At 40.5% G+C, this 13021-nt stretch overlaps 1 protein-coding gene across 1 annotated transcript in view; it reads left to right on the top strand.

Moving 5' to 3' along the window:
* Positions 1-123: 123 nt before the first annotated feature.
* Positions 124-13021, top strand: part of IFNGR1 (interferon gamma receptor 1) — a 25604-nt gene continuing 12706 nt past the window's right edge. The window contains exons 1-3 of the mRNA XM_006144357.3: positions 124-306; positions 11102-11216; positions 12602-12768. Of these exons, the coding sequence (XP_006144419.1) occupies positions 222-306; positions 11102-11216; positions 12602-12768 (367 nt within the window). The 5' untranslated portion in view covers positions 124-221. The remainder of the gene's footprint in view (positions 307-11101; positions 11217-12601; positions 12769-13021) is intronic.

Raw genomic sequence — 13021 nt, 5'->3', positions numbered from 1 at the left:
GGCCCCGCCCGGTTCTTCTGTTTGGGCCCCTTCTCCTAGCCATGCCCCGCCTCCCAGCGTCGCCCTACTTCCGTGTCCACGCCCCGCTGGGTAACCCTTGTCCCTCCTCCCACAGGAATGTGGTTACCAGCAACGGAAGTGACGCGAGGCCCAGGCCGGAGGGCCGCGCGGGGCGAACCTGCAGAGGCTCGGGGCTGGACCCTGAGTCAGTCCTTGGCACTATGGCTCTTTTCGTGCTGCTAATGTTTACCATGCAGGCCTGGAGCAGAGCTGAAATGGGTTCCGCGGATCCGGAGCCGTCCTCGGGTACTGGCTCGCGGGGAGCCGTGGGTGTGGGGACGGAGGGGAGGGAAGGGTAGGAGCCGCCCCAGCCGGGAAGCCCCGCCCGGCTGGGCTTCCCGCTGGTCTCCGCGGTCACGCTCGCCTTGACGACCCTGAGGCCGGGTTTCCGGACCACCCTACATGTCGGGTAGCGGCCATCGGGGAGGCGACGCGGAGTCCCCGGGGTTTGCACACTTCAGTTACTTTCCTCTCGCCTCTTCTGTTATTGCCAAGGCCAGGGAACATACCTCTCAATATCCCCGGTTCTTCTAGCTCATTTAAAAATAAGTGAGTTGACTGATCAGCGTTAGATGCCGTGGCCGCAGCTCATTACATAAATACTTATTCTGCCGGTGGACCAGAGGCCCTAGGGTAGGAGAGGTGTTCGTTCCGTCGCCGGCCTTAACTTGTCCGTCTTATGTCCGGTTCTGGAAGTAATGGAACGATTTGTCAGCAGTAAGTCTTTTCACATAGCTGAGTTCCTCAGAGCATTTTGTTTCCTCCTTCCCTCTCCTGTCGTTGACAGTATTAGCAGTAACCAGATAATAGCAGCAGCCTGGAAGCGGCAGAACCTCGCGAACTCTGGGCTGAACCTCTGAACCTCTGTGTTAGGCATTTTTCTATGAGTTCCTGTTAGGTGTGCCTCATTCCTATCAGCCCTCCTTTAGCTGCCATTTAGAAGTTAAACAAGTAAGTCGTTCCTTGGGAGAAACTGCACCAAGAGCTGGCAATACAAAAATGGCAGTTACTTGATTTCTCCTTTCAAGGGTCATGATTATGATGAACAGTTATTAAGTGGTGAGTAATAACTGTTGTGAATGCCTAGCACACTTTATTTCACAAAACCCTATGGAGTAGGCACTGTTAGTATCCCCATTTATGGAAAAATTGAGGCACAGAAAGAGCTGCCCAACTGGTAGAAAGGTTGCTACTACCTCTTGGGATGAGAATTGGTGGTTTAAACGGAGAAGAGTGGACAGCTTGAAGGAATTTTCTAAGACAGTCTGTAGGACTCTGGTTCTGGGTGAGAATGACTCAGTTTGCTTGCCCAGCAGAACATTAACCAAATACCAGGGCTTTCTGAGTGTGAAACCCCTTTTGATTGCACAATTTGCACATCCCTGAAGCCTGTCCTGGGAGGATTTCCTTGTGCCTCTTATGGTTTGAGATTCAGCCTTTTGTATTCCAATTTTATTTATTTATTTAGAGATTTTTGCTATGGGGTGCATATGCTTGCCACGGAGACTGAGACAAAAAGCGAGAAATCACCTCCCTGGGGAGGGTGGGGGGATAGTCATGCCACAATCCCTTCTCCAGTCTTCTCTTGGGATTTTGGACAAGCACACACATGCACTCGGTGTGAGTTTCAAGATGCCAGGTCCGGGACTTAAACTGTGGTCAACTATGTGGGAGTCCAGCAACGTAACCATTACACCATCTGCTGGTCCCCTGTATACCGTTATTTTATAAACACTAGAGCATCATTGAATCCGCCCACCGCCTTTCAGTGCATTTTAAATATATTTCTAGATTTTCAGTGTTCCTCTAGATTTTGTTATGTACCCTATGTGGTTTGTTTTTTGTTTTTTGTTTTTTTCCTGTGAGGGTGAAAAGAGAGTGCATGTGTACATACACCATAGGTAGGAGACTTCATGCTTCTGTTCTTCCCCCAAGCCCTACAATCAGCCATGATCACATGTGCTTAGAATGTTGAGGTAGACCAGAGAAAACCTGGAGCCTTCCTGTGTGGCCTCCAGCATATGCAGCAGTACCCTTCCTCTTGCCCTCTTGCCTCTTCTGTTACTGCCCGAGACCATTGCCAGCCTGATTTTGAAGTCAATTTAAGGCACAAAATCTCCAGAGAGTGGAAGAAAGCCCACAGTGATACCTGCTCTGGCCCTTGGTTAGCTTCCCAGTCTCGCCAGTGCCAGCACTTGGTGGGCGTTCCATGTGTTAACGCTCACTCTTAACTACAGAGTGGGAAGCCTATCTTGGACAAACGGACCTGGTAGGGACAAGGAAGCAGGCAAGAAGACTGTAGAGACATAGTCACGGTCTGAAGAGCCAGGTCTTTGGGAGCATGTTGTGTTATCTTCATGAGTTTTAATTAATGTTCCTTAAGTGGAAATAAAATCCATTTGTGCCACTGATAATCAGTGCTGCCTCGCTCTGGAGTGCACTTTTACATACAAAAGTGAACTGTTAAGTGGGGGCCAGCAGGTGGCATGGTGGCTAAGGTGCTGGACACTCCCACATGGCCAACCACGGTTCAAATCCTGGACTGGATCATTTGCTTTCTCACTTTCTTCTTTCTCTGTGTCTCCATCTGGTCAAATTAAATAAATAAATGAATGAATAAATAAAATTAAATAATTCTTAAAAAAAAAAGCCTGTTAGATGAATTAAGGTCTACTAGTGGCCTTTTCATTATGTTCTTTAGATTCCATGTTTATTTTAGAGATTTTGAATACTTAGTGCATTTTATTAATAGTTATATTTAGCAGGGTATTAAATTTTCTTTTTCATTTTATTCTGATTCATCTATACAGACTTTGAAAGAACCTCATTTTGTTTTTGTGCACAACAGAAAACCTGTAGAGAATAGGCCAGCAGGTGGCGGAGTGGTTAAAGCACTGGACTCCCACATGGCTGACTGTGGTTTAAGCCCCAGACCTGGTGGTTTGAAAATCAGGCCAGGCACATGTGCGTGTGTGCGTGCATTTCCAAAATCCCAGGGGGGAGAATGGAAAAGAGGGGATTGTGGCATGGCCATCCTCCCTAGGGGATGATTTCTCACTTTCCCTCTCAGTGTTTCTCTCTCTCCCCAGTGAGTGCATGCACCATATGGCAAAAACCTAAAAAAAGAAAGAAGAGAAAAAGAACAGTTGTAAAGAGCCATCTTAAGTACAAGTTTGGTCACTTTACAACTAGATGAGTAATTAATGATGTCATTTAATTGGTATTTGAATCAGAGTGGTATTTGAACCAGAATGAAGGGAATTCTTGACGGAAAGAAATTGGTTGCCTTACAGTTCTCTAACTAAATGGATGTCTTTATTTGCAATTATGTCAGTCCATAGAAATGTGAATACCTGATATCCATTGTCCTGTTCGTTTTAAAGAAATTATTTTAACACATTGTTCAAGTTTTGCGGTGGTAATCATATACTTGTGATAGTGTGGAAAAGTCAGGCAGCATCACTTGAAGTGGATGCTGTGAAGTCATCAGAAAACAACCATCTCTGGTTCTTGTATGTGTATGGAGATTATTTACTCGTTATATTGGGTTGTTGGTAAAGTCATGAGGCATTTTCGCATAGAAAATATGTCAAGACTCTTTCAATGACGCAATATTGTTAAATGATCACAAAGCAGTTTTTTCTGAATTAAAATCAATAAAACTTTGCATATCGCCAAGTCTTTACATAACTTCTCTAAGCCTTTGTTTTCTCTTTGGTAAAATATGTATGGTGTTGGGGCTGGCAGGTGACATGGTGGTTAAAGTCTCCGGATTCCCACGTGGCCGACCGCGTTTTGAGTCTTCGACCTGGTGGCTTTCTCTTTCTCTCTCTCTCTCTCTTTCTCTCTCTCTCTCTGGTCAAAATTTAAAAAGTATAAAAAACCAAATAAATAATTCTCTAAAATATTGTGTGTGGTGTTTTCTCCCTCATATGATGGTTGTGATTATCAGAGATAATGCATAAAAAAACCCCACATTCCATGTTCTGTAGTATATCTTCAATATATCTATATCATTCAAGAATGTGTGTCATTTTAACAAATATATTTCTAAAGATTAAATTGTTTTGATCATTTATGAGAAATTGTTTTGACTTGAAAAAAAAAACCATCCAGATCAATATGAGAAATTTAAAATAGGTTGGTTCATCAGCTAACTAATTTTTTTCACCCTTTTCCTGCATGTGTGTTTTTATTAAGACTAAAAAAGGCTTGTTTTGTGTTTTTCAGTTCCTAAACTATTACTCAACGTAGAATGAATTAATGCAAAAGGGAATTAGTCTTGAGAAATGACTTCTCTTAGGGACTAGGTTGGTTTAACCTAGTAGAATTCATGCCAGGCCAAACATAACTCTCTGAAATTAAACAAAGAAGATTAAAATTCTGGATTTCAGGTGACAGTGGCTAAGCAGTTACTTATCAGATAAGCTCTAACGTGGTGGTTCCAGTAAAAGAACTGGGGATTTTAGTTAATTGCAAGTTTAGTGTAAGCCACTATTTGGAATGCCCAGCCTTTTTTTTTTTTAAAAGAAAAAAAAAAGAGGAAGGGGAGTATTTCATTCACATCTGTTGTATCACTTCTGGGCCCCACATTTTAAGGGAGAGGGTGAATGATAAACCAAAATAGGTCCCAAGACAGAAAGAAGATTGAAGCGATGTTAAAGAGCTTTACACAACTGAAGAATTACTCTTTAGAAGATAAAATTGACCTGAAATATATATGTATATATATTTGTGTGTGTATGTGTGTGTGTATTTATTTACTTTATTTTTAATTTAATTTTGACCAGAGACAGAGAAAGGGAAAGTGAGAAAGCAAGCTTCCAGGTCCAGGACTCAAACCACAGTTGGCCATGTGGGAGCCCAGCACCTTAACCACAATGCCACTGGCTGGCTAGTGACTTGAAATATTTTAGGTGTCTTTACTAAACCTTAGTTCTGAGATGATCTGTTTCTCAAGGTACAGGAAAATAACAAGAGGAAGAAATGGACTGGTTTTCCATTAGTTTCACAAAGTGATCAATATACGATTCCTTTCAAAACCCCAATATATTGAAATATTTAAATTTAAAAACTTTCATGAGCACTTGAAACATCACATCCAGGAATTTTCCAAATGCCCTTATCCAATTTGGCGGATGTTGCTGCTTGTTAAGATGAAAGTTGGGAAGCATTAAGAAAAAATAGCTCTTTGGGGACCCGCAGGTGATGTAGTGGTTAAGGCGCTGGACTCCCACATGGTGGACCACAGTTCGAGCCAGACCTGGCAACTTCAGAATCACACCAGCATGTGTGTGTGCTTGCCAAAAATTCCTGGAGGAGAAGGGATTGTGGCATGGCCATCTCTGCTAGGGATGATTTCTCACTTGATCCTCTCTCTGTCTCTCTCTGTGGCAAGTGCTCATGCCCTATGGCAAAAACATTTAAAAAAAAAAAAAAGAAAAAGAAAGAAAAAAAATAGCTCTTTTATAAATAGCACTATAAATCCATTTAGGAGGTAGACTTAGATTGTAATCATAAATATATTCTGACAAAAATACAAATACCCTGTTTGATGGCTTATACTTAAAGTCAGTCTGAATTTCCCATGTCATTTGTTTTGCAGTGTAGAAGAAACCTTTTTGAAAATACCCATGGCCCTATTATCTTTAACAGAGGGAAAGTGTTAGATCTTTTCTCTGAGAGTTGATTGTTCAGAAAATGGTCCAGAAGCTTTAATTTAGATCATTTGTTTTTGAATTTCAGTGTCAGATGACTTAGGATCCACAAAAACAATCTAATTACTGGCTTCTTTATTATCCTTCCTTCTCTGTGTTTCTGTTTGTTCTTCCTATCCTGAGGTTGGTAAGCAGAATGTTAAGTGATACCTACAGATTCCATAGTACTGCCTAGATGGACATATGTTTTATATTGTCTTTGTCTGCTAATGTGTTAAATAAAATGAGTGATGAACTCTTTAGGGTGTCCTTTTTTCAAATGAGTTACAGGTGCAGAGAATATTGTCATTGTCCTCAGACTCTCTTCTGCAGGTGTCTGTAGTTTGCCTCTGCCTGCTGTGTTTTGGTCCTTGGTGGCATTCCCATTGCCCCATCAATGGCACTGCTCCACGAGTTGCTCATCATCACTGATCTTGTCTGTCTTCTCTCTTGTTCTTTTTTTCATATCTGTCTCTTGTGGCTTATCAACTTTCCAAGGGTACAGTTGGCTCTAACCAAAGTGCACCTTTTTTCTCTTCTTTGATTTGAGTGTTATGAAAAACTTAATTTTTCTCTCATGGGTTTAATAGTGTTAAATCATTAGCTGCAAATTCTGGAAGAGTTCTGGGATTAGATCTTAAAATAGCTAAAGACTACACTAAGTAGAATGCAGAAATAATACACCAGAAATATTGGTAATTCTGAGCCCATTTCTGAAATCAATATGATTTGCACAAAGCTATCTATTTGAGTCTTTCAAGAGATGTGAAAATTAGTAAGATTATTTTATTTCAAAAAATCACTCTAGTAAAATCTTTCCCTTAACTTCATCAATAATAATATCTTTTGCTGTTCCTACACAACATAAATACATTTTGGAGAGAAGTTTGTTGTGAGCTTTATTACTTTGTTCAGACTCTATAACAATTTAAACTTTAGGTTACATAATTCTGAAACTTAACAAGAAAAATACTTGTGTCTGTTTAATCATTTGACTTTGCAGACACAACAAAGGCAGATGTCTAATAAGCATATGGTTTCTCATCTGGTAGCCTTAAAACCATGGATTAGATCTCTTGGTGGTGTTATTCAGAAGTCTACCTTTATCTAGTAGTAAATTCTGTGTGCCATCATTCATTGGAACCTTCCCCTCCTACCACCTGTCTGTCTTGATTGCTTTGAAAGGTATGATTTAAGTTCTTGTCCTAGTCTAATGGATGGCTTTTTCTTAAGTTATAGGAAACACAGTTGGATTCATATTAAGAATGAATCTAATGCTGCACAAGTGTATCATTGTTTGTAGTCATATAATATATGGCTCAGTAGTCCTTTCCTAAGTACAAATGTACTTTATTTGGTATTCTAATTATGTAGATTGGCCTCCAAATACTTTTTCCTAAAATACAAGTTTAAATGGAATGTATATAGTTATAAAGTCATTCCTGTTGCAAATAATTTTAAAAAAGAGGCTTACACGGATGTGAAGGACTTGTTACTGGAACTGGAGGGAAGGGGATCCTTACAGAAAGCTCAGCAACACATGTGCTTTCAGTGACATGGAAAATAGAACATGTGGCTGAGAAGCTTCGTGATCTAGCTCAAAAGGTTTTTGAGGAAAGTGTTGAAGGTGCCACATGGTTTCTTTTCACTTCTAATGGTAAAATGTGAGACTAGACAGATTAATCGTGGGGAGAATGTTAAAAAGAAATCGGGGCCTGATGGTCTGAAAATTCTCAATCTCTCATGAAGGTGTTAAAATTAAGAAGCAATCTTCTGAGGAAAGTTTGGATCCATTATGAGTTTTCTTAACATCAAGTACCTGCCTTGTCTGGTGGCAAAATTATGTTTATGTGTGTGATTGTTATTTGATACTAATGTTGAGTCAGTAGAGGGGGAGACTTGTATTTCCAGCTAACCTATGGATTTTGAGAACTGTTTGAGACTAAACTGTTACAGGAAGTTGAGATGCAAGCATATTGTAGGAAAAGCTGCCCTTTTGTGGAACCCTAGTACTCCCTAATATATATATATGTATATCTATATCTTTTATCTATCTATATAGATGTAGATACAGATATTCATACATACATACACACACACCATCCATCCCTGAGAGTCTACCAAAACTAAAGTAAAAGAGCCAGGATTAAATCTGGCTTAACAGGGCTTTCAGGCCCACCTGCAAGGAAGTCGCTTAGAGAGCCAAAGATGTTAAGCACCAACAGCCATCAGCAGTGTTTCAGGAAGTGTTAAATTAAAAGATTAAAGGTCTCTGGTCCTGGCCACAGGAAGGTCTAATTAATAACTCAGCCTTTCAGTCTGTGAGATCTCCCTGCTTCATAATCTCAACCTTAAAACTCAAGTTGTCCCACTACTTCAACAAGTATTATGGAAGCTAGATATCTCGGCAGTAACCAAACTGTTGGGGAAGTGGGAGACAATGAAATATATTGGTTTACTGTAAATCATTCTGTTTTTAATTTTTTTTTTCTTGAAAAGCACCTAAAATTATGAGCATAGAAGCAGGGTTTCTTGGTCTTGGCACTACTGGCACGTTGGACTGCGCCTGGATTATTTTTTGTTGTAGGGGCTGTCCTCTGTGTTGTGGGATATTTAGTGGCATCCTGGCCTCTCCTCTCTAGCTGCCACTAGTATTCCCTGGGGGCAAAAGTGACTCTAGCTGAGAACCCCTGCCAAAAACAAAGAATTATTAGAAAAAGGAAATCATGGCATTGGGATTTAATTGTCTATACGTGCATATTATTTATCTAAAATAACTCTTGATCCGTGAGCTGCTTTGAGAAGATAATATATGTGTTCAATCATTGTAAATTAAAGCAACATACTAATTTGGGCTTGAATGTTGGAAATTTTGTTTTGAGAAAAATATAATGGGTGTTTCCTTTAACTGCTAGCAAATATATATAAGAAATTAATACCTCACTTGACATTGAGCAGCATAGCCAGGAAAAAGCCTTGGTTTTCAGGTTTTTGTTTGTTTGTTTGTTTGTTTGTTTTAGGAGGTTTTTGCCTTAGGGTGCATGTCCTGCTAGAGACAGACACAGTGACAGGGAAAGTGAGAAATCACCCCCAGGGGAGATGGCCATGCTGCAATCCCCCCTCCCCATTCTCCTCCCGGAATCTTGGGCACACAGGCACCCAGGGTCATTTGCAAGCCAAGTCCTGGACTCAGAGCACAGTTGGCCATATGGGAGTCCAGTGATATAACTGCTATGCAATCTGCTATTCCTGAACCCAGGTTTCTTAATGTCTGACCCAGGGAGTACTTTTCTTACTAGAGGAATTCACTTCATATAAACCTGAGTGATCACCTTTATCTTTCAGAGCACTTTGAAAAACAAACTTCTGGTTCTCTCAGTTTTTTGATGATAAGCTATGTTTGGAAGCCACTGCACCAAGCCACATTGCCACTTGTTAAGTAAATCCTTTTTTTTTTTAAGAGGTTTTTTCTTAGATTATGTGTGCTTGCTGGAAAGAGAGACAGACACAGTGAGAGGGAGAGTGAGAAATCAACCCCCAAGGAAATACCCACTCCGCCATCCCTTCTCCTCCCCTTCTCCTCCATACTCCTCCCAGGATCTTGGGCATACCCGCACATGTACCTGGCATGATTTTCAAGCCATCAGGTCTGGGACTCGAACCGTGGTTATTCATGTGGGAATCCAGTGACATAACCGTACACCATCTGCTGTTCTTGATAAACCATGTTTAATATAGGGAGGGAATGTGTGTGTGTGTTCAGCTTTCCAAGGAGTGGTAGATGACAACATTTTACACTGAAAAAAATGGGGGGAAATGCTACTTTTAATAATTAGGTTGTGGTTTCCATAGTGTCTTACTAGAAGATATTAAAATGACTTCTGCTTGTTTTCTCATGTGGCTCTAAAGTGTTTACTGAAGTAGTTGAAAAGAGCAAGGCAAGAAGAATTGTTGGGTATGTTTTGTAAAACACCCTGCACACCCTAGATAGCAAAAATTTTGTTGATGAAACAAATAGTCAATGACTCTTGCAATCAATTTTTAGGCATCTACTCCTGTGCTATAGGAAAGGTATTAAAGGCATACTTGTGGGTTGTCGAGAAAATCATGACACATTTTTGCATAGAAAAATACATCCCAACAACCTAGTAGTACTAAATTTCAGGTTGAGAGCCAGGTGGAGTTTCAGAGTGAAACTGGCTGTCTGGTGTGATCGTTATTCTCTAGGCATTGACTATGGTATCAAATACTGAAATCCCAATGATTAAAGGAATTGAGGATTGTTAGTACAATAGCTACTACATTTTTTTTTTTTTTGGAGAGGTTTTTGCTATAGGGTGTGTGCGCTCGCCAGACAGACAGAGAGAGAGACACCCCCCAGAGAGGATGGCCACGCCGCAATCCCTTCTCCTCCATTCTCCTCTTGGGATCTTGGGCACGTGGGCACGCATGCACACGTGCCCAGCGTGAGTTTTTGTTTTTTTTTTGTTTTTGTTTTTGTTTTTTGAGAGATTTTCTCTATAGGGCGCATGCGCACGCCAGACAGAGACAGACATAGAGACAGAAAGCGCGAAATCACCCCCAGGGGGCATGGTCACGCAGCAATCCTTTCTCCTCCATTCTCCTCTTGGGATCTTGGGCACGCATGCACACGCGCCTGGTGTGAGTTTTAAGCCACCAGGTCCGGGATGCGAACTGCGGTCGACTACATGGGAGTCCAGCGACATAGCCATTACGCTAACTGCTGGTTCCCCCAGCATGAGTTTTAAGCCACTGGGTCCAGGACACGAACCACAGTCAACTACATAGGAGTCCAGCGACATAGCCATTATGCTAACTGCTGGTCCCAACAATAGCTACTACTTTTTTAAAAATTATTTTATTTAATTTTATCTGTTTGTTTATTTCAGCTTGACCAGAGAGAGACATGCAGAAGGAGAGAGAGAGGGAAAGTGAGGAAGCTAAGCCACCAGGTCTGGGACTCAAACCGTGGTTAGCCATGTGGGAGTGTCCAGCGTCTTAACCATCACGCCACTTGCTGATCTCCTGCTACTACATTTTTTATAAAAACTCCTAAAATATAGGGATTTATTTGTTCATGCAGTATATATGTTTCCCTTATATCATGATACTATTTCTGTTGTTTAAAATATATCAGAACTCTTTTATACATTTTCATTAAAATTTCTTGAACTCTATTCTTAATTCAAATAATTTTAGTGTCCTAGTAAATTCTACTTTTCTTCATGTAACCATTTGACTAATAAGACATTTTATCATAAGGATTCCTAATGTTAATGTTAGTTTCTTAATATTGTCCACTTTACTTTTGAAATCTCTTACAGTGCCTATTCCAACCAATGTTATGATTGAGGCCTATAACCTAAACCCAGTCCTATATTGGGACTACCAAAGCATGCCAGAGACACCGGTGTTTACTGTACAGGTAAAGAACTATGGGTAAGTAGTGCTCTCTTTTTATTCTATTTGCCTTTTATTTTTTTATTTTTTTAAGAATTACTTAATTGGGACCAGCAGTTAGCATAATGGCTGGGGTGCTGAACTCCCATGTAGTCGACCGTGGTTCGAGTCCTGGACCTGATGGCTTAAACTCAGGCCGGGCACATGTGCATGTGTGCCTAAGATCCCGAGAGGAGAATGGAGGAGAAGGGATTGTGGCATGGCCAGCTACCCTGGGGAATGATTTCTTGCTTTCTGTCTCTCTGTCTTTCTCTGGTAAGTGCATGCACCCTATAGCAAGAAAAAAATCTCTCAAAAAAAATTACTTAATTTTACTTATTCATTCATTATTTGTTTTTTATTTATTTTTTTGGGAAAGGTTTTGGGTATAGGGCACGTGCACTCGCCAGAGAGACAGAGAGAAACAGAAACCCAGAAATTACCCCCTGGGGGAATGGCCACGCTGCAAAATCCCTTCTCCTCCATTCTCCTCTCGGGATCTTGGGCACAAACGCACACACACCTGGCGTGAGTGTAAGCCACCGGATCTGGGACTCAAACCGCAGTCGACTACATGGGAGTTCAATGGCATAGCCATTATGCTAACTGCTGGTCCTTTGTTTTTTAATTTGACCAGAGAGAGAAAACAAATCACTAGGTCCAGGACTTGAACCATGGTTGGCCATGTGGGAGTGTCCAGGGCCTTAACCACCATACCACCTGGTAGTCCCTATTCTATTTTCATTTAGGTCTTTGCACAATTATAACTTGTCTTTGTTTTTCTATCATCGTTTCTTCCCAAGTAACTGGACTTCCCAAACTGCCTTGTAGACATCCTGGAGTGCTAAGGATGCAAATTAGTTCTTTGCAAAATACTTCCTGCTTCTTATTTCTTCTTCCTGTCAGTATTGAAGTAGAGAAGTAGCACTGTCTTGAGACATTTTAGGCACAGTGGAGCTAGTAGCTAAGGAAGTCATCTTACTTTTTGTGGTATATTTGTGCTTTTTAGTAGAAAGATAAAAATTTCAAAAAAAAAATTTGACAGCTGTTAGGAGTCTGCAATATGTAGGACTCTAATTAAACATCTACATAATGGTATCTAGAATTTTTTAAAGCAGATTTTAAAAATTATTAATAAATGAGCAATGTGTTTTATATAGGTCTTGTATTTTGAACTGAGCTTCTTTTAGTAAAAAAATAAAAAATTGCCGTATGTCCAACTAAACAGTAAGTTCTTCCTACTTTGTCTAGCTTGTTCACTCTGTTCTTATTCAGCTCTTTCTATAAGCTCCATGCCGTGAATGAAAAGCAAAGCACAGACAAATTAGGTTTATGTGATAACAGTAAAGTGACCTTTGTGTTTCTTTATTCCTTTTCTGTTCTAGAGATCCATCGTGGGTTGATGCCTGCGTCAATATTTCTCATCACTATTGTAGTCTTTTTTACCATCTTGATGATCCATCGTATTCTATCTGGGCCCAAGTTAAAGCTAGGGTTGGACAAAAAGAATCTGCCTTTGCAAAGTCAGAAGGATTTATTTTGTGCCAACATGGTGAGTATGATGCATATCTATAGAAATTTTAAATTAGAAAACATACACCTTCTGTATGTATCTCCTGTTATTTACAGTTGCTAAAAATGGTCACAGTGCCCAAGAAACATTTGGAAGAATTTAGAGAGTCAGTGTCTTCCCCTTCTTCAAACCCCATCAAGTAGAGCTAAGAGGCAGCCATGACTTTGCCTCTAAACAATTACATTCCCACTCCATACACATCTGAACTAGTGGTGTCCACCTAGGTCATGCA

This window comes from Tupaia chinensis, unplaced genomic scaffold (assembly GCF_000334495.1).
Source record: "Tupaia chinensis unplaced genomic scaffold, TupChi_1.0 Scaffold000117_2, whole genome shotgun sequence".
Taxonomy (NCBI): domain Eukaryota; kingdom Metazoa; phylum Chordata; class Mammalia; order Scandentia; family Tupaiidae; genus Tupaia; species Tupaia belangeri.
Note: the sequence above shows the minus strand (reverse complement) of the source record. Positions and strands in the feature narration are given on the sequence as shown.